Genomic DNA, 23,343 nt, shown 5'->3' on the forward strand with positions numbered 1-23,343 from the left:
CCTGTTTATGAGTAGTAGCAACTGTTATATGATAATAAAACAAGATATATTTTAATTATATGTCGAGACGTAAACAGATAACACAGATTCATGTATTATTCAGTGTATACATACAGTTGCAATCAGCGCAACTACGATGTTGCAATTGGTTGGTCATGTGTGTCCACTGTTTTCCAAACAGTCACACAGTCATTATTGAGTTTAACTTACACAGAGTTATAAAATAAGATAAAATTGAAATTTTACATTGGAGATTTAGTTAGATTCATAGTCATCCTTAATCACTTTCGTCCTGGTAATTAACATGGCAAGTTGTCGCCCTCCTAATTCTTGCAATCACCACGTGTGCTGCTGACTCCTGCACCGCCATAGTGCACCCAGATTGCTGTGTATCATCCCCCTCACTCTGTGCCTCATCTTGATTCCCATCTAGTCCTTTTTTTATTGTTGGGCGACCTCTTTTTCTTGGAGTCCAACCTACAGTTTTCGCACTTCTCTTTTTGTCCTTGTTCTCGGCCGCTCTGCTTCTGTTTGGGTTCTGAGGGCATGTTGTGCTATAGTGCCCCCTAACATGGCAGGTTTGGCACTCTCTTATGCCCTGACCACCACTATATGTGCTGTATGGATTAGCAGGTTCCACACTATTTTTAGCACATTTAGCCCCACTGGCAGACTTCCTACCCTTCGTGCGCGACACTGGCGGTTCAGTCAATCTTAGATCAGTGAGGCAGTTTGCAGAATCTGGATTCAGGCCCGATTCCGGTGGTGGTCTAGGTCCAGTTGGCATCACAACAGGTTCTATATTGTTGTCAGAACTTTGTTGTGTTGGTGCAATGGGACCAATATTCCACCGTCCTTCTGCATCTTGCTGCAACTCAGTATTTGTTGCTTCGTCCGGACCAATCGGACCAATCTCCGCTGTTCGTAGAAGCTCAATCCCAGGAGTTATCATGTCGATGTGCCTGATAGTTTCAGTGTATGCTCTATCAGATTTGCTTCCCGCTCTTCCCAGTCGCATTAACTTTGGCAGCAGCTTCGACAACCTTGACTGCTCTGTCTCATTTTGACCACCAACACTCACATCGTGCCGGTCCCACGGAACCATAGATCTTGCATTACGTGTATATCGCTTCAGAATGTACTTTTCAGGTATGTTTTGGACTTGGAGGTGGGTGAATGCCTTTATTATGTGCATGCAGAACAGACCTGCATTTTTTGTTGCAATTTGGATGTAAATATGCAGGAACATCAATGTTTAATTTTGTTAATGTAACGAGGTTGCAATTCATCTCACCTGTATGCTCCCACTGCATGCATTCGCATTTATACACGCCTGCTGCTTTGTCAGCCACCACCTTGAATGCGTGTTGTGCCCAGCAAAATGTCCCATCGCCTTTCTCATGTTTCACCAAGTAACCGCATTCCACTCCCGGATCAGGCTCTATCACAAAAGCGGTGATGTTAATATATTCCCTCTTGTATTCATTGTACACAGCCCTGGTGTACACCCTGCTGAGTTGCTCATCAAATCTTGATTTGCAGGCTCTGACAACTTCAGTCTGCATCAAGACCAGCAGTTGCAATCACATCAGACAGCAGTTGCAATTACACGAGACAACAGTTGTAATCATTGTTTGTTTAACCAATTTTTGGGCATAGTTATATAGAAGTTGCAATCACACCAGACCATCAGTTGCAATTACACCAGACAACAGTTGTAATCATTGTTTGTTTAACAAAATTCCCCAGAGTTATTCAGTGCTTGCATCCACACCACACCAGCAGTTGCAATTACAACACAACAGTAGTTGCAATCATTTTGTTTACATTTTTTAACAGATATTTGGGTAGAATTATACAGTAGTTGCAATCACAACACACCAGCAGTTGGAATCATTTATGTTTAACAGTTTTTTACAATCAGACCAAAAAATTCAGGGGTGTGGGCAAATACCTGTGAGTAGTGTGACTCCCCAGCATCCATGTGGTCTGTGTGCTGAATCGAGTCAAGCACCCTCTTTGCAAATATATGCAGGCTTGTCACATTGTTAACATAACCATCTTTCAAAACCCTGTTTTGGCTCTCAGATCTCTGGGTGGAAGTCATTCGCCCACAATACATGCCTTTGAAATATGTTGCTATCCATCTCTTCCTTTTCTGCCACAATGCAACAATTGCAGGGTGTTCTCTTATGCCACATTCATCCACCAGCTTATTCCACTCCACCTCAAATTGTGTGGGCCCCAGAGGATAGTTTATCAGGGACTGCAGTTTCTCCTTTAGATTATTATCATTGTGCAATTTGTACAGCTCCTCGAGCTCGTAATCCCATGTTCTGGTTATGTGCCATCGGCAATTTCGGTGTTGTGTCTTGTTAAACACAATCCTTATTGCTTCCTTCATCGCTGCATCTTCATCTGTTTGTCAAAAATAAAAATCAGCAAAAAAACCCCAATAGGTTTGCAATCAAGCAGTTTAAAATATTGCAATCATCTTCAAAGATACAGTTGCAACAACACAACAGTAATTATGTGACAAGCATTTTTTTGTAGCCAAAGCGTACCTGTAAGAATCACAAAAGGTTGCTGACCACCCATGCAACTTTTAAAGGTCTCAAAAAGCCATCTGAATGTGTCTATTGTTTCATCCCGAAGAAGTGCTTGGCCAAAGGACACATTTTTCAAATTATTGCTGCAACCCACAAACATGGCCAACGGCATATGCTTGTTGTTAGTCTTGTGTGTTGTGTCAAATGTGACTACATCCCCAAAATCCTTGTATTCTGCACGCTGACTTGCATGACACCAAAAAATGCTCCGAAGCACATTTGTTTTTGGTTCAAAATCCACATCCCAGTAAAAGTATTCATTGTGTTCTTTGCACTCCCTGAAAAATTGGAACAGTTTATCCATGTCACCATCCCTCTCCTCCCTTGCTTGCTCAGCTTTCCTGTACCATAAAAGAAAAAACAAATGAAGATGCTGTTGTCAATATATCGCACAAAGATATGATGTCAGTTTTTGTCACACCCGGATTTCGGGGGCACCAAGACCCGGGCGCGAACATAATCACCAGGTGTGCTGGGACCAAGTCTCACACATATGATGAATCATGGCACAGGATCGAATGTCACATCTTTATATATAACAGGAGTTCTATACAAAATAAATAATTACATTATAAGGAGACAACGGTCCAGCAACCCGAAGTTAACTGGGAGACGACGACCTAGATCTCTCACGATCACATCACAGCATCCTCCAAGCGCTTCATCCTGCAGTACCTGTTCTTGACCTGTGGGGTGTGTGAGACAGCAAGAGTGAGCTCACATACGTTCATCGCTCAACAAGTTGTGGGGAATAATGTGCATGAACTCGCCAAAGGTGGGAGCTCACGTGAAGTGTAAGGCTTACCAAAGAAGATGGTTAGAGCTGAGCTTTGCTTTTAAAGTTGATCAAAATTTTATTAGCAGTTACTAAGTATAAGTAAATACCAGCCCAATTAAATAGTAGAACAAAAGTAACAACTTCACCTGCGATGCAATGCATATGACAAATTGAGTTTAAGTTCCATAATTTAATCATGTGAGGGTCCGAGCTGCTCATGACCGTGAGCACGGCTAGTATACTAGTTTTACACTCTGCAGAGGTTGCGCATCTTTACCCACAAGTCGTGTATCCCATGTCGCCAGGGTTTGCAAGGCCCTTAGACACTACCGAGGTGAATGGCTAGGGATCCACTACGAGGCCTTTACAAAGTTCCACTAGCTTCCGAAAACCCGCTACAGTTTATAGGAAGTTCCAATGCAGGAATCCCTTGCAGGACCGCCATCGCAGCAAAATCCTCCCGAGGGCCTCCCTACACTGACCACTCCCCTACTTCCCTTGCCCCTTTCGGGTAAGGTAGTCTTCCACTAGCTTTCCTAATTAATCAGCCAAGGGGTCCCATTCCTCCCTTGTGGTAGCACTGTTTTCCCGGGTGGTCGCTCCTTGTTCCAATTAACATAATGATCTTATCATGAACAGTAATAATAAACAGATAATAAAAATATGATCATGAATAATGTATCTTCATACCCAAAACCACATAAAGTACTAGCAAGTACTACCCAGAAAGTTCAGTGGTAAACAAGGTATAAAGATAGACAAACTAGGGTAACCTATTGGGTCCCATCAAAATTAACCTATGCAGATCATTATGATTAATTAGAACATGAATGGGTAAAAAGAAGTGATCAAGGGCACAACTTGCCTGGGCCTTGAGAATCCAGGTACCAACTTGCTCTTCAGATGACACGTGACCTCGCTCTAGTCGTAGCAATACAAACAAACATTGTATAGGCAAAATTAACATTACACCAAACATAAGTACAAACTGAATAATACTAATCTACGCGTTGCTACGAGATCGTAGGAACAAGAATCACTAAATTTGGAGTTATAGTTATTTAGTTATGAATTTCTGAAGTTATTAAGCACCTAGAACAGATTAATTCAAATGAACAATTTTGCTTCAAGTTTCATGGCTAAACAGTGTTACTAGTTGATATACAATATTAAAATAAAATTATTGCAACTGGAATGACTCAATTTGGAGTTAAAATGAATTAAATATGAATTATACAAGTTTTAAGATTTATTTTTATACTAAAAATCAATTTCTAATATTAATTATCTAGTTTCTCTGTTATCTGGACTGCGCGTCAAATCCTGGAAAAGTCAGGGGCCTAAACTGAAGTTTTCTAAGACTCAGTGAATAATGAATGTGGACGGCGGGTTGGTTTCTGTATTCTATAAGGGCTCATATGCAAAAAGGCCAGGCCGAAGGGGTACGCGCTAATCTGCACCATCCGATCAAGAGTGGGCGGCCCAGATTAGATCCCCATATCAGTGAATCGGTACGCAACACAGACCGTTGGATCAAAAGGCTACGGTCACGATTTAAAACACTAGCGATAGAATCTCATACGCCCGATCCAAATCCAACGGCACAGATGAAATCCCGAAAGGGTATCGCCTGATCTAATCACAGCCGTCCACGCATGGATCGACGGTCGGAGACCTTGTCTTCCTCCCCACGACGGACTGGGCAGCAGCGCAGCCCACCCACGGCGGAGCTTCGCCGGCGGACGCGCAATCCGATGCCCGGACGCCACAAACCCAAAATTGACTGGTGCTAAACCTAGAGGACAGGATGGCGAACTCGATTAGAGCACGTACCGCAGACGGAGGGCAATGGAGGGAGCTGGCCACGGAGAAGAGCGGACCCGCGGCGGAGATCGAACCACGGCGAGCAATTCGAGTCGCCCCAAGGCCACGCAGTTCAAATTGAAGGCGCGGACAGCTTCACGGGTCCCCGGCGAACGCCCCCACCCACACGCGCGGTCCCGTGCGCGAGCACAGAGGAGAAGCACCGGCGGCGGGTATGCTCTACGGTTGTGTGCCTCACGATGTTCGGGTACGCATGGATGGAACGACGAGGCGGTGAGGCCGGGATTATATAGGCAGGGAGAGTCCGAGCATGCGCAGGGCCGAGTTCGGTTCCGAGGTCTGCGGCGTGGCGTTGCGCGGGTTGTTGCGATCCGCGCGGGAGCAAAACTCGGGTCGTCCGGTGGAGGGAGGTGAACCTGACAAAACGGGCCCGCATGCCGGTGACTGAGGAGTTCGCGTGGGTGGAAGAGTGGCTGACCGCGTGGGGTCCACATGTCGGCGCCAAACTGCCAAACAACGCCCATGAGTGGAGAGACCGACGGGTGGGGCCCGGGTGTCAGTAGGCGAGGCTGCGGGAGTGATGCTTGGCCGAGCGTGGTAAGCTTTAGTGGACCGAATCGGTTTTAGCCGGCCCAAACGAGGTTTTGGTCTTTTTTTTTCCTTTTTATTTTCTATTTTCTTTTATAGTTTCCCTTCACTTTTGAGTTCAAATTTCAAAATCAAATTCTTTGGTAAATTCTCCTCAGATTGAAAGTATAACTTGAAAACTCTAGTCTTACTTTTATTTATACTATTTATTTTGTATATGCTTTCCTTTTTAGTAATTTCTTTTCTTTCCTCTCCACCTTTCTTTGGAGTTTTTTTGTTTTTCAGAATAGAATTTAAATTCCATGTGTGTATTACCCTATTAATAATACCTTTATTTTATTAGTCATAAATGCACAATCAAGTAAAAACTTAGCCTGATGCATGGTTTATTTGGCTGTTATTGATAATTTATTTCCCCTTTTGATTGTGTTTATTCACATGTGGTAGCAACTAGACCTGGTACACACATGTAGATAAAGGAAATAGTCTCCTATCATATGATTTACAAATTTAGGTATTACAAATTCTACCCCCCTTAAAAATAATCTCGTCCTCGAGATTAGTAATAAAAGGGATGTATGCTCATATTGTTCTCGGAACATATGCACAAACAAAGAAATCTCAGCATGAGGTATAATTCTTTAACAAAACATAGGGTCAATAGACCTTATTATTCCTTCTAAAATAATATCATATCATCTACTAACTAAAGTAACATTTAGATCTTACAATTAATCATAATTTATATATATGTTTATGTAGCTTGGTGGAGCTGGTGGTGGTGGTGGAGGTTGTTGTTGTTGTTGTCTCTCCAACCGCGCTTGCCTTATTTCTTGACGGACCTGACGTATTTCCTCGCGTTCTTGTCTTATCTGATTTTGCATCTCGGTCACCAGGTCTGTTAATTGTTGTATTACCAGTCTTTGGGCAGCAGCCACTTGTTCGGTTTCAATAGGTGGAGGATTTGGAGAATTCATTTCTGTTTGCTGTTGCGTGATAATCTTTCCTTTCCTGGTATTGACCATGAAAGTTAGAAGCATATGGTAATAGTTTTGCAAAGGAAATTATTCAATAAGCGGAATAAATAAGCTAGTAGCTGGTTATAATCTGAAGATTCTTTAGTAGGGCTTAATCTTTGTTTTATGTTCAGATTGAGGTAACCAAAGGTAGGATAGAATTTTGTCACGATTAGATATATATGGGTGAGATAGACTACATGATGTAGGTCAAAATCTGGTTTGATGTCAGGTGGTGGTTGATAGATTATGCAATCCATTAAGACTCTATTGATTGGGTAAGTTATGTAACTTGTTATATAGGTCGAGTTGTTGTGTATGGCCAAGTTGATATAAGTCTCCAAATTAGGCTTAAGTGAATTAGGAGTATGGACTTATCTTTTGTACCAGCTTTTAAGTAACTCCCACTAGATTAGAACATATTAGATTAGATATGATCTAGATGAGACTAGTTTAGATTAGATAGGTTTATTAGGGTAAGATGAATCTTTATTAGGATAAGATAGAATCTTTTAAGGTCAGTTAGATCTATTAGGATGAGATAACAAAAATTTTCAAGATAGAGTATCTTTTAAGATAAGATGGATCTATGAGTGTAGGATAGAAGCTTTTAAGATGAGATGGATATTGTTAGACTAGATACTTTAACGAGGGATAATTTAGTTTGTCTAGTTAGTTTTATAAGCATTATATATATGTAGATGTAATTGTGGACATTACCCCACAACCCATCACACTCAATCAAAGATCCAAATCACACAAGTATCATAAGAACAAACATTCAAGTACATAGATACTCATAAAATAGTTTTGTTTTTGCTCCTAAGATTAGGTTTCCTATTCCTTAAAAGTCACTTTAGGCACAAGATTTCAAAATGTGAAATCCACATTTGTCTTTAGAGAGAAAAGGTAAGAATAATCAGAGTAAAGCGGAATTAGATGAGAAAGGATTAAGAGAAGTTTAGAAAGAATCAGAGTAGCAAAGGTAAGTAGACAATGGTTGTCCAGTTCTATCTAGGTTTCGTCCTACAGTCAACATTCCTCTCATACCACTTCTGTCACACCCGGATTTCGGGGGCACCAAGACCCGGGCGCGAACATAATCACCAGGTGTGCTGGGACCAAGTCTCACACATATGATGAATCATGGCACAGGATCGAATGTCACATCTTTATATATAACAGGAGTTCTATACAAAATAAATAATTACATTATAAGGAGACAACGGTCCAGCAACCCGAAGTTAACTGGGAGACGACGACCTAGATCTCTCACGATCACATCACAGCATGCTCCAAGCGCTTCATCCTGCAGTACCTGTTCTTGACCTGTGGGGTGTGTGAGACAGCAAGAGTGAGCTCACATACGTTCATCGCTCAACAAGTTGTGGGGAATAATGTGCATGAACTCGCCAAAGGTGGGAGCTCACGTGAAGTGTAAGGCTTACCAAAGAAGATGGTTAGAGCTGAGCTTTGCTTTTAAAGTTGGTCAAAATTTTATTAGCAGTTACTAAGTATAAGTAAATACCAGCCCAATTAAATAGTAGAACAAAAGTAACAACTTCACCTGCGATGCAATGCATATGACAAATTGAGTTTAAGTTCCATAATTTAATCATGTGAGGGTCCGAGCTGCTCATGACCGTGAGCACGGCTAGTATACTAGTTTTACACTCTGCAGAGGTTGCGCATCTTTACCCACAAGTCGTGTATCCCATGTCGCCAGGGTTTGCAAGGCCCTTAGACACTACCGAGGTGAATGGCTAGGGATCCACTACGAGGCCTTTACAAAGTTCCACTAGCTTCCGAAAACCCGCTACAGTTTATAGGAAGTTCCAATGCAGGAATCCCTTGCAGGACCGCCATCGCAGCAAAATCCTCCCGAGGGCCTCCCTACACTGACCACTCCCCTACTGCCCTTGCCCCTTTCGGGTAAGGTAGTCTTCCACTAGCTTTCCTAATTAATCAGCCAAGGGGTCCCATTCCTCCCTTGTGGTAGCACTGTTTTCCCGGGTGGTCGCTCCTTGTTCCAATTAACATAATGATCTTATCATGAACAGTAATAATAAACAGATAATAAAAATATGATCATGAATAATGTATCTTCATACCCAAAACCACATAAAGTACTAGCAAGTACTACCCAGAAAGTTCAGTGGTAAACAAGGTATAAAGATAGACAAACTAGGGTAACCTATTGGGTCCCATCAAAATTAACCTATGCAGATCATTATGATTAATTAGAACATGAATGGGTAAAAAGAAGTGATCAAGGGCACAACTTGCCTGGGCCTTGAGAATCCAGGTACCAACTTGCTCTTCAGATGACACGTGACCTCGCTCTAGTCGTAGCAATACAAACAAACATTGTATAGGCAAAATTAACATTACACCAAACATAAGTACAAACTGAATAATACTAATCTACGCGTTGCTACGAGATCGTAGGAACAAGAATCACTAAATTTGGAGTTATAGTTATTTAGTTATGAATTTCTGAAGTTATTAAGCACCTAGAACAGATTAATTCAAATGAACAATTTTGCTTCAAGTTTCATGGCTAAACAGTGTTACTAGTTGATATACAATATTAAAATAAAATTATTGCAACTGGAATGACTCAATTTGGAGTTAAAATGAATTAAATATGAATTATACAAGTTTTAAGATTTATTTTTATACTAAAAATCAATTTCTAATATTAATTATCTAGTTTCTCTGTTATCTGGACTGCGCGTCAAATCCTGGAAAAGTCAGGGGCCTAAACTGAAGTTTTCTAAGACTCAGTGAATAATGAATGTGGACGGCGGGTTGGTTTCTGTATTCTATAAGGGCTCATATGCAAAAAGGCCAGGCCGAAGGGGTACGCGCTAATCTGCACCATCCGATCAAGAGTGGGCGGCCCAGATTAGATCCCCATATCAGTGAATCGGTACGCAACACAGACCGTTGGATCAAAAGGCTACGGTCACGATTTAAAACACTAGCGATAGAATCTCATACGCCCGATCCAAATCCAACGGCACAGATGAAATCCCGAAAGGGTATCGCCTGATCTAATCACAGCCGTCCACGCATGGATCGACGGTCGGAGACCTTGTCTTCCTCCCCACGACGGACTGGGCAGCAGCGCAGCCCACCCACGGCGGAGCTTCGCCGACGGACGCGCAATCCGATGCCCGGACGCCACAAACCCAAAATTGACCGGTGCTAAACCTAGAGGACAGGATGGCGAACTCGATTAGAGCACGTACCGCAGACGGAGGGCAATGGAGGGAGCTGGCCACGGAGAAGAGCGGACCCGCGGCGGAGATCGAACCACGGCGAGCAATTCGAGTCGCCCCAAGGCCACGCAGTTCAAATTGAAGGCGCGGACAGCTTCACGGGTCCCCGGCGAACGCCCCCACCCACACGCGCGGTCCCGTGCGCGAGCACAGAGGAGAAGCACCGGCGGCGGGTATGCTCTACGGTTGTGTGCCTCACGATGTTCGGGTACGCATGGATGGAACGACGAGGCGGTGAGGCCGGGATTATATAGGCAGGGAGAGTCCGAGCATGCGCGGGGCCGAGTTCGGTTCCGAGGTCTGCGGCGTGGCGTTGCGCGGGTTGTTGCGATCCGCGCGGGAGCAAAACTCGGGTCGTCCGGTGGAGGGAGGTGAACCTGACAAAACGGGCCCGCATGCCGGTGACTGAGGAGTTCGCGTGGGTGGAAGAGTGGCTGACCGCGTGGGGTCCACATGTCGGCGCCGAACTGCCAAACAGCGCCCATGAGTGGAGAGACCAACGGGTGGGGCCCGGGTGTCAGTAGGCGAGGCTGCGGGAGTGATGCTGGGCCGAGCGTGGTAAGCTTTAGTGGGCCGAATCGGTTTTAGCCGGCCCAAACGAGGTTTTGGTCTTTTTTTTCCTTTTTATTTTCTATTTTCTTTTATAGTTTCCCTTCACTTTTGAGTTCAAATTTCAAAATCAAATTCTTTGGTAAATTCTCCTCAGATTGAAAGTATAACTTGAAAACTCTAGTCTTACTTTTATTTATACTATTTATTTTGTATATGCTTTCCTTTTTAGTAATTTCTTTTCTTTCCTCTCCACCTTTCTTTGGAGTTTTTTTGTTTTTCAGAATAGAATTTCAATTCCATGTGTCTATTACCCTATTAATAATACCTTTATTTTATTAGTCATAAATGCACAATCAAGTAAAAACTTAGCCTGATGCATGGTTTATTTGGCTGTTATTGATAATTTATTTCCCCTTTTGATTGTGTTTATTCACATGTGGTAGCAACTAGACCTGGTACACACATGTAGATAAAGGAAATAGTCTCCTATCATATGATTTACAAATTTAGGTATTACAGTTTTTTTATGACCTACTTGTTATGGACATCTTTCTCTGTGAACGGCCAGTTTTGACGGCCTCCAAATAATTCTGACATTACGTTCATTGCTGCCTGTGTTGGCACACCACTCTTTGACATGATTGCAAACAGGTCATCCAACGCTGCCTCCCTCTGCTTATGAGAATGCATATATCTCACCATCCTTGGTGAGGGTTCAAGTTTGTGATTGTGTGCTTCCTGAACATGATGAAAATACCAAATATTGCGCTTCTTGTCCTCCTTCACCTTCACATAAGCAGGGCAACCAATTCTCATCGATGTCTTATTTGTCATAGGCTCCTCATTCTCTTGACCTGGCTTCAGAAACCCCTCACGGTTGCAAACCCAGTGTCTGGTTTCTTTACTAGTCCTTTTTGTCCTGACACTAAAACCAGCCAATTTTGCATAGTCAAGGTAAAAGAGGTAGGCTTCTTCTTTTGTATCAAATGTTTGATGCACCCTGGGGACAAACACATCAAGTATGTTTGCATCCTGCAGGACAACACGCAATCATGAGTTTTGCAATTAGAGGATACACATAGTTGCAATCAACAAGCAACAAACGTTGCAACTCGAGCACAAACACACCATGCAACTGTAATCAGTGAGTAAAAACAGAGACTCAAGTTTGCAATTAGAGTATATACATAGTTGCAATCAACAAGCAACAAACGTTGCAACTCGAGCACAAACACACCATGCAACTGTAATCAGTGAGTAAAAACAGAGACTCAAGTTTGCAATTAGAGTATACACCTAGTTGCAATCAACAAGCAACAAACGTTGCAACTGGAGCACAAACACACCATGCAACTGTAATCAATGAGTAAAAACAGAGACTCAAGTTTGCAATTAGAGTATACACCTAGTTGCAATCAACAAGCAACAAACGTTGCAACTGGAGCACAAACACACCATGCAACTGTAATCAATGAGTAAAAACAGAGACTCAAGTTTGCAATTAGAGTATACACCTAGTTGCAATCAACAAGCAACAAACGTTGCAACTGGAGCACAAACACACCATGCAACTGTAATCAATGAGTAAAAACAGAGACTCAAGTTTGCAATTAGAGTATACACCTAGTTGCAATCAACAAGCAACAAACGTTGCAACTGGAGCACAAACACACCATGCAATTGTAATCAACAAACGATGCAACAGAAAATCAACAAACCACGCACGGTGGAGCAACAATTTTTGATTGTTTTTTTTCTTACCGGATGGAACAGCTGGGCTGCATCCGGAGTGACCAGCGATCCAGGTGGAATTGAAGGCGGTGGCGTCAGCAACGTTTTGTGATGCAAGGGATCACCTGATCCGCCGCGTACACCCGCTCCCGTTGTCGCAATCGGAGATGGCAATATCGGATCAGCACCTCCAGCCACAACAATCGCCAAGGAATTAGGGGAGGAGCATCGAGGCGATTCAAGGTGCGGCAGCGACGGTGGGGCCATGGATTTAGGGTTAGAGGATCGGAGGAAGGAGGAGACGGCGGCGGCGCGGTGACAGGGATGCGATCGGTGGCTGCGGGGTATAGGGGTGGCGCGGGGTCAGGGAGGCGCGCGGCGGCGGCGGGGAGCAGGGAGGCGCGAGAACAGGACGGTAGAGGGCGCGATGAGGCTTGATCGGGGTGTATTTGTATATTACGTCTGGGTGCATTCAATATAGAGAATGCACCCAGGTGCATTTTAGTGCTGTCGTATATATATATATATATATATATATATATATATATATATATATATATATATATATATATATATATATATATATATATATATATATATATATATATACTACTCCTTAAGAAGGTAAGGAGGGCGTCCACACCTTGCCCCCGGCCCCGCTGCCCGCGATGCCTCCCTCCGCCTCGGTCCTTCGCCCTGCCTGCCACCCCCACCCACGTATCTCGTCCCGACCACTGCACAGGCACCGTGCCCCCGCCGGCCACACCCACGGATCTCGCCCCGCCGTGGATCTCGCACAGCTTCCATCGTGTCCCTACCCTCGCCCACGTATCTCGCTCCCACGCCCGCCACAACAACCGCCGCCTCCGGTGTCTGCCTACCTAGCTCGTGCTCCCAGCATCAGCGTCGCACCCCTCGCCCCGACTAGAGGCTGCCACCTCCTCTCTCCCTCAACCGCCCCGATTTGGTTACCCGAGAGTGCACGTGGCAGAGAGACGGGATCACCAACGTGCGCGTCATCCGGAGCAAACCCCATGGAAGCGCTGGCGCGCGCGTCATCTGGAGCAGGCCCCGTGGAAGCGCCGGCGCGCGCGTCACCTGGAGCAGGTACCTGCCCTCATCGTTGTCGGTGGCTCAGCAGGTGGATCTAGCGGTACCTCCCCTCCCCCTTTCTCTTTCCACCGACAAACCGACTCTCGTCCGCACCGCCTCCTTACCGTGGCCCGAAGTCCCGAAACGGCTGCCTACCACCACCCCCTCCCCCGCACACCCTCCCATCTGTTGCCCATACCCCACGTCTTCGCTGATGGAGAGCACGCAAGTCAATGTGGGTTCGACCTCCATGTTGTCCTCAGCATCTACATATTCAGGGCCCCTTTGGCAGGGCTCTGGCTTCTCAAAAAATGGCTTTGGCTCTGGCTCACGAGGTGAAACCACTTCTTTAGATGAGCCAAAGCCATTCTGAAAAATCATTTGGCAAAACGGCTTATAGGTTGTTTTTCAGAAAGACCCTTGTATAGTTTATCTCTCCTGTACGTGGCTAGGGATTGAGGGCAGGACCAAAAAAAATAATTTGGACTGGTGGGAGGGCTATTGTGCAAAAATGACGTGAGCTGAAGCCGGGTGAGCCACTTTTTTTGGCTCATGCCCTCTAGTTCATTTTGGAAAAGCACTTCACTGGTGAAGCCATTTGAAAAAGAGGTGTTTGGCACAACTTTTGCATGAGCCAGAGCCAAAGCTGAAAAATAAGCCCTACCAAAGGGGCCCTCAATTCCCAGCCCCGTGTTCACCTTCTCTCATCTCAACCTGCCACTAGAGTACAGACTACAGAGCCGTCGGCGACATGATGAACCGTCTTAAGGATGCCACTATGAAAGAGAAGTACAGTTACTGCTCCATTTTGATGTTTCACCATGCCTTTGAACAAGAAACGAAAGCTATGTTTTGTTTCTAAAAAAGATATTGTGCTTGCAGTTTGAATTCATGTGTTGCAGAAAATGCTCTAGCTGCGATGGAGCATCCCTACTTCGACAACCTTGATAAGTCCCAGTTCTAGCCCTTTTACGATGCAGTTCAGTAGGCACTGCTCTAATGCAATGAGATTTCCAATGGAGCTATGAATTTCCATTGCCATCTAGGCAACTGGTTCATTATTTTACTAATCTATTAGTTATCTTTTCATGTGAGGGTTTAGGAATTCAGAATATTAGCAGGCGTAAGAATCACCTTCTACTGCTATGGAGAAATTAGCAGGCGTAAGAATCACCTTATATTGCCAAAAGGAATTCAGAATAATAGCTCATGGTCCTACACCAAACAAAGTATCTACTCTTAAATTGCTGCAAGAATCACCTTCTACTGCTATGGAGAAATTATCAACAACAATATCTGCAGGCGTAAGATATTTCTTTACACTTTTAATCCGTGTGTAGATGATTCAACATGTTCTATAAATATTTACATTTTCTCATACATTACAGGTTGGCAAAAAACTCGAATATCCAACACAAGGAGAAGAAATTACACTGTACTGCATTATATCCCTAAAGTTATTACATAGTTTTTTTACCACATGCTCTTCTTAGTTTGTGCACGAAAAATTTTATTGATTTTCATCAATAGGTCTAAAGTCCTGGATGCACCATCAGCAATTGTAGCAGACAAGGTAACTTTTGTACATAAATATTTCCCTACTATTCTTCCACAAAAAAATTAGGTTAGCAAAGAAGAACGAACTGTTATTGATTTCTACATTAACAAGCCTCGGATCTGTGAGCATATCAGTTTCCATCCCAGCAAAAATACTGTTTCAAAAGGAAGCAAACTGTTTCTATTTTACTTTCTCTGGTGTAGTGAAACTGTACCATTTTTAGGAGATAATGTAACTTTTTCTACATAAATATTTCCCTACTATTCTACAAAAAATTATTATAGGTTATCAAAGAAAAAGAACGTACTGCTATTGATTTCTACATTTAAACAAGCCTCAGATCTGTGAGCATATCAATTTCTCTAATAAAACAAACTATTTCAAAAGGAACCAAAACTCTTTCTATTTTACTTCCTCTGGTGTAGTGAAATTATAATAATTTTTGGGTAATCTCTACTACTCTATAAGGACGCAATGAGGGCGTCCACTGAGGCATCGCCATGCCCCTCGCCTCGGCACGCCCTTCCCCCGCCTTGCGCGATGGCTCGCCCAAAATCTGCTGCGACAGACACCGTCTCCCCCGCCCTCGCCTCAGCGCACCCACTCGCCCTCGCCCCCGTCTTCGAAGAGGTCGTGACCCTACCTCCGTCCTCAGCGCCACCACCTCGTCCCCGTCCTTGGTGCTGCTGTCTACCGCGCACCCTGCACACCACCTCCTTCATTTTCTCATCGCCCGGAAATGTCCCGCCACACCTCCATCTGTGCGTCGTCGCGCTTAACTGCTCCCTCCCTGTCTCTCTCGCTCTTTTCCTTCCCATCTATTCAACCATCCACACGCATCCGGTCAGTGGATGTGTAGATCTGGGCCTCCAAGTGCGGATCCAGTCCTGCCTTCTCCATATTTGTTGTCCTCTCACTCGAGTGGGCTTCGTCTTGCCGTCGTTGTCCTCTCCGAGCTCATCAGCACCAAGGATGGGGAGGGCACGACCTGCGGCGTGCGGAAGAAGAGGAGGAGGGGGCAGGTTCTTGGAAAATGACCGAACTCGTCTTCCAAAGCGGATTTCAACGCGATTTTGCACCCATCTATCGTAGATCATCTCCAAGAAAAAGAACCGTGGCAATATCTGCTTGTACCTCTTCCATGGTGAGTGTTAGAATACCCATTTAGGGTTTGGGGTTTTCCCTGTGTAATTACTGTCTCACCCCTCTATAATGGGCCTGGCCCAGTACTCAAGTCTACTAATACACCACCCAACCCCTGTTAGGGTTAGGGTTTCCTCACTTCTACATGGTATCAAAGCCTCCCAGTCGGCATTTTTTTCTCCCTCCTAGGCGCCGGCTGCCTCTCTCTCCCTCCCTCCTCCCAGCCGCCAGCTGCCTCTCCCCCACCCTCGCCGGCCGGCCAGCCGCCGCCCTCTGCCGTGCCCGCCGCCTCAGGTCGCCGCCCAGGCGCGCCGCCAGCAACGTCGTGCCACCGGACGGCCATCCGCCGCCCCTCTGTAGGTCGCGCCCACCGGCGGCCGCGCCCTCCCTGCACGTGTCCTCCCCTCAGCAGCCGTGCTCTCTCCCTCCTCTCTGGCGGTCGCGCTCGCGCCGCCTCCTGGCCTGGAGCCGCCGGTGCCCTCGGCGGTCGCGCTGACATCTCCCTAGTCATCTCCAGGCCGTGGGTCCTGTGACTGTGCGTGCCCTCCTCCACAACGGCCAGCTTATCCGGGGCATGTTCGTGTCCTTCGATCCAGTCTGGAACCCTATTCTCCAGGATTGCGTCGAGATCCACCCTCAGGCGGGCCGTCACGTGCCTAGACCGCTTGTCTTCCCATGTGCTGCGATCGCCTCCCTAGCAGTTGAGCCCGTGTCATCTCCCTCCCTCCCTAGCGCCTCTATCGGGGCACCTTCTTTAGCCCTCTCCGCTCACACCTTACCTTCGCCACCACCACCTCCCCCTCCCACCACCGATTGGGTGGTTGACTTCGGGGCCTCCTTCCACACTACCCCCACAACTAGTTCGTTATTCCACTCCCATCCACCACACCCCTCACATCCTTCATCCATCGTCGTTGGCAACGGTTCCACCCTCCCGGTCACCTCAGTAGGTGCATCGGTTCTTCTAGGACCATTCTGCCTTAACGACGTCCTTGTTGCTCCCGGACTGACTCATCCCCTCCTCTTGGTTCGTCGCTTCACTAGTGACAACCAGTGCTCTATGGAGTTCGACCCCTGGGGTCTCACCATACGCCACCTTCCCACACATATTGTGCTCGCTCGCTGTGATAGCTCTAGCCCTCTCTATTCTCTTCACTTGCCCTCCACTCCCCACACCAGAGTAGCCTCATCTCCTGCCCTTACTACTACCACCACATCACATGCTCTTACTACTACCACCACCTCCTCTGCCATTTGGCACCGTCGCCTCGGGCACCCTAGACCTGACGTCATGTCCTAGCTTACCGGCCACTCAGACATATCCTATACTCGGGGCTCTTCTGAGCGCCTCTGTCATGCTTGTCAGCTCGGTCGTCACTCCCGTCTTCCTTTTCCACTTCCACGTCCAGGGCTGTTCAGGCCTTTGATCTTGTCCACTGTGATCTCTGGACGTCTCCTGTCCTTAGCCTCTCCGGCTACAAATACTACCTGGTCATTCTGGACAACCACTCCCATTTCCTTTGGACTTTCCCCCTTCGGCTGAAGTCCAACACGTTTACCACCCTCACTCACTTCTTCGCTTGGGTATCCACCCAGTTCTAGCGCCCGGTCCGTGCCCTGCAGTGCGACAATGGCCGCAAGTTCGACAACAACACCTCCCGTTCTTTCTTCCTCACTCACGGCGTCCAGTTGTGTCTCTCGTGTCCCTACACCTCTGCTCAGAATGGCCGGGCCAAGCGCATGATTCACACCACCACCAACATGATCCGCTGCCTTCTCTTTCAGGCGTCTCTCCCTGCCACCTACTAGGCAGAGGCCCTTCATACTGCCACGCATTTCCTCAACCGTCTTCCCTTCAAGGCGGTGAGCCACCCTACACCTCACTTCGCCATGTACGACACAACCCCTTCCTACGACCACCTGTGCGTGTTCGGCTGTGTCTGCTACCCTAACACTTCTGCTACCGCCCCTAAGAAGCTTTCTCCTCGCTCCACTCGTTGCCTCTTCCTCGGCTACTCCCCTAACCACAAGGGGTATCGGTGTCTGGACCTCACCTCCCACCGCATCATCATCTCTCGTCACGTCGTCTTCGACGAAGATGTGTTTCCCCTTGCAGGCTCCACCCCACCCACCGATCTTGACTCACTCCTCGAGTCTGATCCGATTCCCCCCACCCCCGGTGCCCCGCCTTGCGCCGTTACCTGTACCTCATGCGGCCACGACGCCATCGCTCGCGCCCATTCCCATGCCACACGTGGCCCCGATGACCCTGCCTATGCCACGCGCGGCCCCGTCGATCACGCCTGCGCCACGCGTGGCCCCGTCGATCATGCCTGCGCCACGTGCGGCCCCGCCGATCATCCCTGCGTCATGCGTGGCCCTGTCGATCACGCCAGCGCCACGCGTGGCCCCGACTACCCCGCCTGCGCCACGCGCGGCCCCGTCGACCCTGGCTTGCTTTGCTGACCCCGCGCTCGTCTACCACCATTGTAGCCACGCTGCCACCTCGGCGTTTGCCGACTCGGGCCCATCGACGAGCACGACCCGCTTTGCCGACCCCGCCGTCGTCTATCACCGCCGCGAGCCGGCCATACCCGCCACTCCCGATGTTCCGGGGGCCCACTCCGAGCCGTCAGTATACCACCCGGTCGCCATCCACCGCGACCTCGGGCACGTCCACCCGATGGTGACTCGGCGCGCCGCTGGCATTCTTCGCCCCATCGACCGGCTGATCCTGGCAGCTGATACGACATGCACTCCTCCGGACGCATCCCCGGTGCCCTCCTTCGTTCGCGCTGCCCTCGCCGACCCACATTGGCATCATGCTATGGAGGAGGAGTACGCGGCCCTCTTGGCCAACCACACTTGGGACCTGGTGCCGTGTCCACCAGGCACCACTGTGGTCACCGGCAAGTGGCTATTTCGCCACAAGCTGACCTCGGATGGCTCCCTCGACCGCTACAAGGCCCATTGGGTCCTTCGGGGCTTCACCCAGCGCCCCAGAGTAGACTACGACGAGACCTTCAGCCTCGTCATCAAATTCGCCACTGTCCGCGCCGTCCTCTCCCTCGCCCTCTCCCATGACTGGGCGATCCATCAGCTTGACGTCAAGAATGCCTTCCTCCATAGCACTCTGACGGAGACTGTTTACTGCAGCCAACCCACTGGCTTCGTCGACGCCGATCATCCGGATCTGGTCTGCCTGCTGAACCGATCCCTGTACGGCCTCAAGCAGGCGCCGCAGGCATGGTACAGTCGCTTCGCGTCCTACTTGGCCTCTATCGGCTTCGTCGAGGCCAAGTCGGACACGTCCCTGTTCATCTACCGGCGTGGCGACGACACCATCTACCTCCTACTCTACGTCGATGACATTGTGCTCACGGCATCCACCGCCGACCTTCTACAGCGCACGATCGTCGCCCTTCAGCGAGAGTTCGCGATGAAGGACCTGGGGCCCCTCCACCACTTCCTCGGCATCACCGCCGAGCGCCGGCCTCAGGGTCTCTTCCTCCACCAGCGCTAGTACGCCATCGACATCCTAGAGCAGGCTGACATGTCTGACTGCAAGCTCTGCTCCACGCATGTCGACACTCAGGCAAAGCTCTCTAAGGACGACGGGCCTCCGGTCGCCGACGCGACGTCCTACCGGAGCCTGACCGGCGCGCTCTAGTACCTCATCTTCTCCAGGTCCGACATCGCCTACGCCGTCCAGCAGGTGTGCCTCCATATGCACACTCCGCGGGAGCCCCACCTCACCGCTCTCAAGTGGATACTACGCTACCTCTATGGCTCCCTCGACTATGGCCTCCTACTGCGACCATCCCCGACGTCGGAGCTCGTGGTCTACACCGATGCTGACTGGGCTAGCTGTCCCGACACACGCCGGTCCACCTCCGGTTACGCCGTGTTCCTGGGCGCCAACCTCGTCTCTTGGGCCGCCAAACGACAGCCCGTCGTCTCTCGCTCCAGCGCTGAGGCCGAGTACCGCGCCGTGGCCAACGGCGTGGCAGAGGCTCCTGGCTGCGACAACTCCTCCACGAGCTCCACAGACCCCTTCAGCGTGCCACCCTCGTCTACTGCGACAACGTCAGCGTGGTCTACCTCTCCACCAATCCCGTGCATGTCACACCCGGTTTTAAGGAACAAAGCCGGGTGCATCTCATACATGCGCCAAAGAAGACAACATATATAATAACAGAGTGTATAGAGATAAATGTCACAATAAAATCAGAGTACTTATTACATAGCGGAAGTCTTATAAAATAAAAGATGAATATAGCAAGAACTAAAATCTATCCTTGGCGCCAGAAAGCTGACTGGGAGACGCCACCTAGATCAAGTCAAAAGCCTCAGTGTTAGGCGGCTCCTCTTCGACCACCTGTTCTTCTCCTGTAGGGGGTGTGAGACAGCAAGAGTGAGCTCACACATGTTCATCGCTCAACAAGTTGTGGGGAATAATGTGGCATGAACTCACCAAAGGTGGGAGTTCATGAAGTGTAAGGCTGATCAATGAAATAAAGGCTGAAGCTGAGCATTGCTTTTAGAAGTTGATCAAAATTTTATTAGCAGTTACTAAGTGTAAGTGAATACCATACCATAGTATAAGTAAGTAAAAGTAATAATAAAATAATCCTAGATGCAATGAAATGATAGATTAAGTTTAAGTTCCATAAATTAATCATGTGAGTGTCCGAGCCGCTCATGACCGTGAGCACGGCTAGTATACCAGTTTTACACTCTGTAGAGGTTGCACATCTTTACTCACAAGTCGTGTTACCATTTGCCACGGAGTTGATCAGACCCCATACACCTCTACCAAGGAAGCGAGGCAAGGTACCACTACGAGGCCTTTATAAAGTTCCACTAGCTTCAGACAACCCGCTACAGTTTATAGGAAGCTCCAGTGCAGGAATCCCTCGCCTGACCGCCATCGCAGCAAAATCAACCCAAGGACCTCCCTACACTGATCACTCCCCTACTGCCCTTGCCCCTTTCGGGTAAGGTAGTCATCCACTAGCTTTCCTAGTTAATCAGCCAAGGGCGTCCCATTAAACCCATGTGGTAGCACTGTTTTCCCGGGTGGTTCTCCATGTTCCCATTAACATAATGATCTTATCATGAATAGTAAAGGATAAACCGATAATAAAGAGTGTAATTATGAGTAATAAATATCTCTATACCCAAATCCACATAAAGCAATAGCATGTACTACCCAAAAATTTAGTAGTAAAACTAGTGGCGAAAAACAAGGCATAGAGATAGTCAAATCTAGGGTATCCTATTGGGTCCCAGCAAAATTAACCTATGCAGATCATTATGATTAATAAGAACATGAATGAGTAAAAGAAGTGATCAAGGGCACAACTTGCCTTCAACGAGCTCCTGCTCAGCAGTCTCTACCAGCTGAACCTCGGAATCCTGTGTAGCTTGCTCGTCTACTCGCATCAACACAATACATACATGGTATAGCGAAAATTAACATCACACCAACCATGTAAATAAAATACACAGTAATAATCTAGACATAAAATAAGATCACAGAAACTGGAATTATTAATTTTGGAGTTATAGGTTTTAAGATATGAATTTCTGAATGTTTTATGTATTTAATACAAGATTAAGTACTAGATAAATATTAATGTGTCTTTCATGCCAAAACAGAGGCACTAATGGCTAGACAATAATATTACAAAGATTTAGGAACTGGAATGGACCAATTTGGAGCTCATACGCATTTTCTATGAATTATACAAATTCTAGAAATTGTTTTCCTATTAAAAACTCATTTTCTAAATAAATTCTATAGATTTTAGCTCTGTCTGGACCGCGCACCAATTAACTAGAAGCACAGGGGCGCCAAGGTAAAAACCCCGAGACACAGAGAACAGTAGTTATGTACGGTGGGTTAATTACTGAATGGTCCAGGGGCTCATATGCAATTTGTATCGACCGAAGGGGTATCGGTGAATTGCAGCCGCCCGATTATCATTCAACCACCCAGATTAGCTCGGTGCCCTCGCGAACCGGTACTGGATCACAGCCGCTAGATCACCCATCGGCGGCTCTGATTTAAAAATCCTATGATGTAACCTCCTACGCTCATCCGCCGATCGACGACCATGATCGGACCGCGCCGAACAGGTACTCTAGTCCTAATCTGGGGTGTTGGTTATGGATCCAATGGAGAATCCCAAACACGCTCGGTTTCCACCGGAGAGCGGTGGCTCGCCCTTGTTCTGCGGCGGAGCCATGGCCAGGGATCGCTGAACCGCCAAATCCGAGCCCGAAACTCCCTCCTATTGCCCTCTACACGTTGCGCGTATAAACACAAAGCCCCTGGGGAGGTACTCACTAGGTATGGAGGCGAGGAAGAGGCTGCCCACGAGATGGCACGATTTTCCGTCGTCAGTGATACGCCGATGAGCAATTCCTCACGCACGGACTCTTGATTTGCCCCGCCGAGACCACGGACGGATTCACCACGAACCCATGATGCTCCACGGCCTGACAACTCGCCCAGATCGGCGAAGGGGAAGGCTTGCCCCATGCGGCAGCGCTCGGCCCACACGACGATAGTGGGGGTTGGTTTGGTTGGGACTATTTGCGTGTTGACGGAGAAAAGGGGGAGGATAAGAATCCCGGCTACGCCCTTCTTATAGTCGTCCAGGGTTGGTTCACGCGTGCCCAAAACGGTGTCCGCATCACCCGCCATGACCGAGCTCGCCCGCACTGAGCGACGAAGGAAGGGGGAGGTGGGCGCCTGACGTAGAGGGCCCGCGAGCCGGTGAGTCCGTGCGCCAAACTGTGGTGTAGCGTGTGTCTGCGGGTTGGGTCCCACCTGGCGGTGTCTGTGGCCGATACGCGCGCGCGGGTGGAGGAAAAGGTTTGGGCCGCGCAGCGAGGAATCCAGATGGGCCGACTTACCGGATTTGCCCCAAGCGCGAGTTTCTTTTATTTTCTTATTTTTTTATTCCTTTTAGACTTTCAATTTAAATTTAAATTCTAGTTTAAATTCAAACTTGTGACAAATTTATCCTTAGATCATATTATGCCATAATAAGTTCCAATTTGGTTATATATATTTATATATATTATTTATATTTTTATATATCCTTTCTCTCTTTCTTTATCTCATTTTAAATTCTTGAATTTTCCCTTTAAATCTTAA

The 23,343-nt window shown here is 47.4% G+C and overlaps 1 protein-coding gene across 1 annotated transcript; it reads right to left on the minus strand.

Moving 5' to 3' along the window:
* Nucleotides 1-70: 70 nt before the first annotated feature.
* LOC103637123 (protein FAR1-RELATED SEQUENCE 5) lies at nt 71-11,240 on the minus strand. Its single transcript, XM_020542340.1, has 5 exons — nt 11,187-11,240; nt 2,565-2,950; nt 1,955-2,418; nt 1,295-1,559; nt 71-1,206 (listed from the first exon to the last, which is right to left on the minus strand). Exons 2-5 carry the CDS (start codon nt 2,911-2,913, stop codon nt 278-280), a joined length of 2,007 nt encoding a protein of 668 aa, XP_020397929.1. The 5' UTR covers nt 2,914-2,950; nt 11,187-11,240; the 3' UTR covers nt 71-277.
* Between the last annotated feature and the right edge of the window lie 12,103 nt (nt 11,241-23,343).

This window comes from Zea mays, chromosome 8 (assembly GCF_902167145.1).
Source record: "Zea mays cultivar B73 chromosome 8, Zm-B73-REFERENCE-NAM-5.0, whole genome shotgun sequence".
Classification (NCBI taxonomy): Eukaryota; Viridiplantae; Streptophyta; class Magnoliopsida; order Poales; family Poaceae; genus Zea; species Zea mays.

Excerpts from the sequence above, each read along its gene's own strand:
- LOC103637123 (XM_020542340.1), bottom strand. The coding sequence starts at position 2,913 with ATGGATAAACTGTTCCAATTTTTCAGGGAGTGCAAAGAACACAATGAA. Across the intron at positions 2,419-2,564 it reads ACCTTTTGTGATTCTTACAG|ATGAAGATGCAGCGATGAAG; the intron begins GTACGCTTTGGC and ends TTTGACAAACAG. Across the intron at positions 1,560-1,954 it reads GGGAGTCACACTACTCACAG|ACTGAAGTTGTCAGAGCCTG; the intron begins GTATTTGCCCAC and ends GTCTTGATGCAG.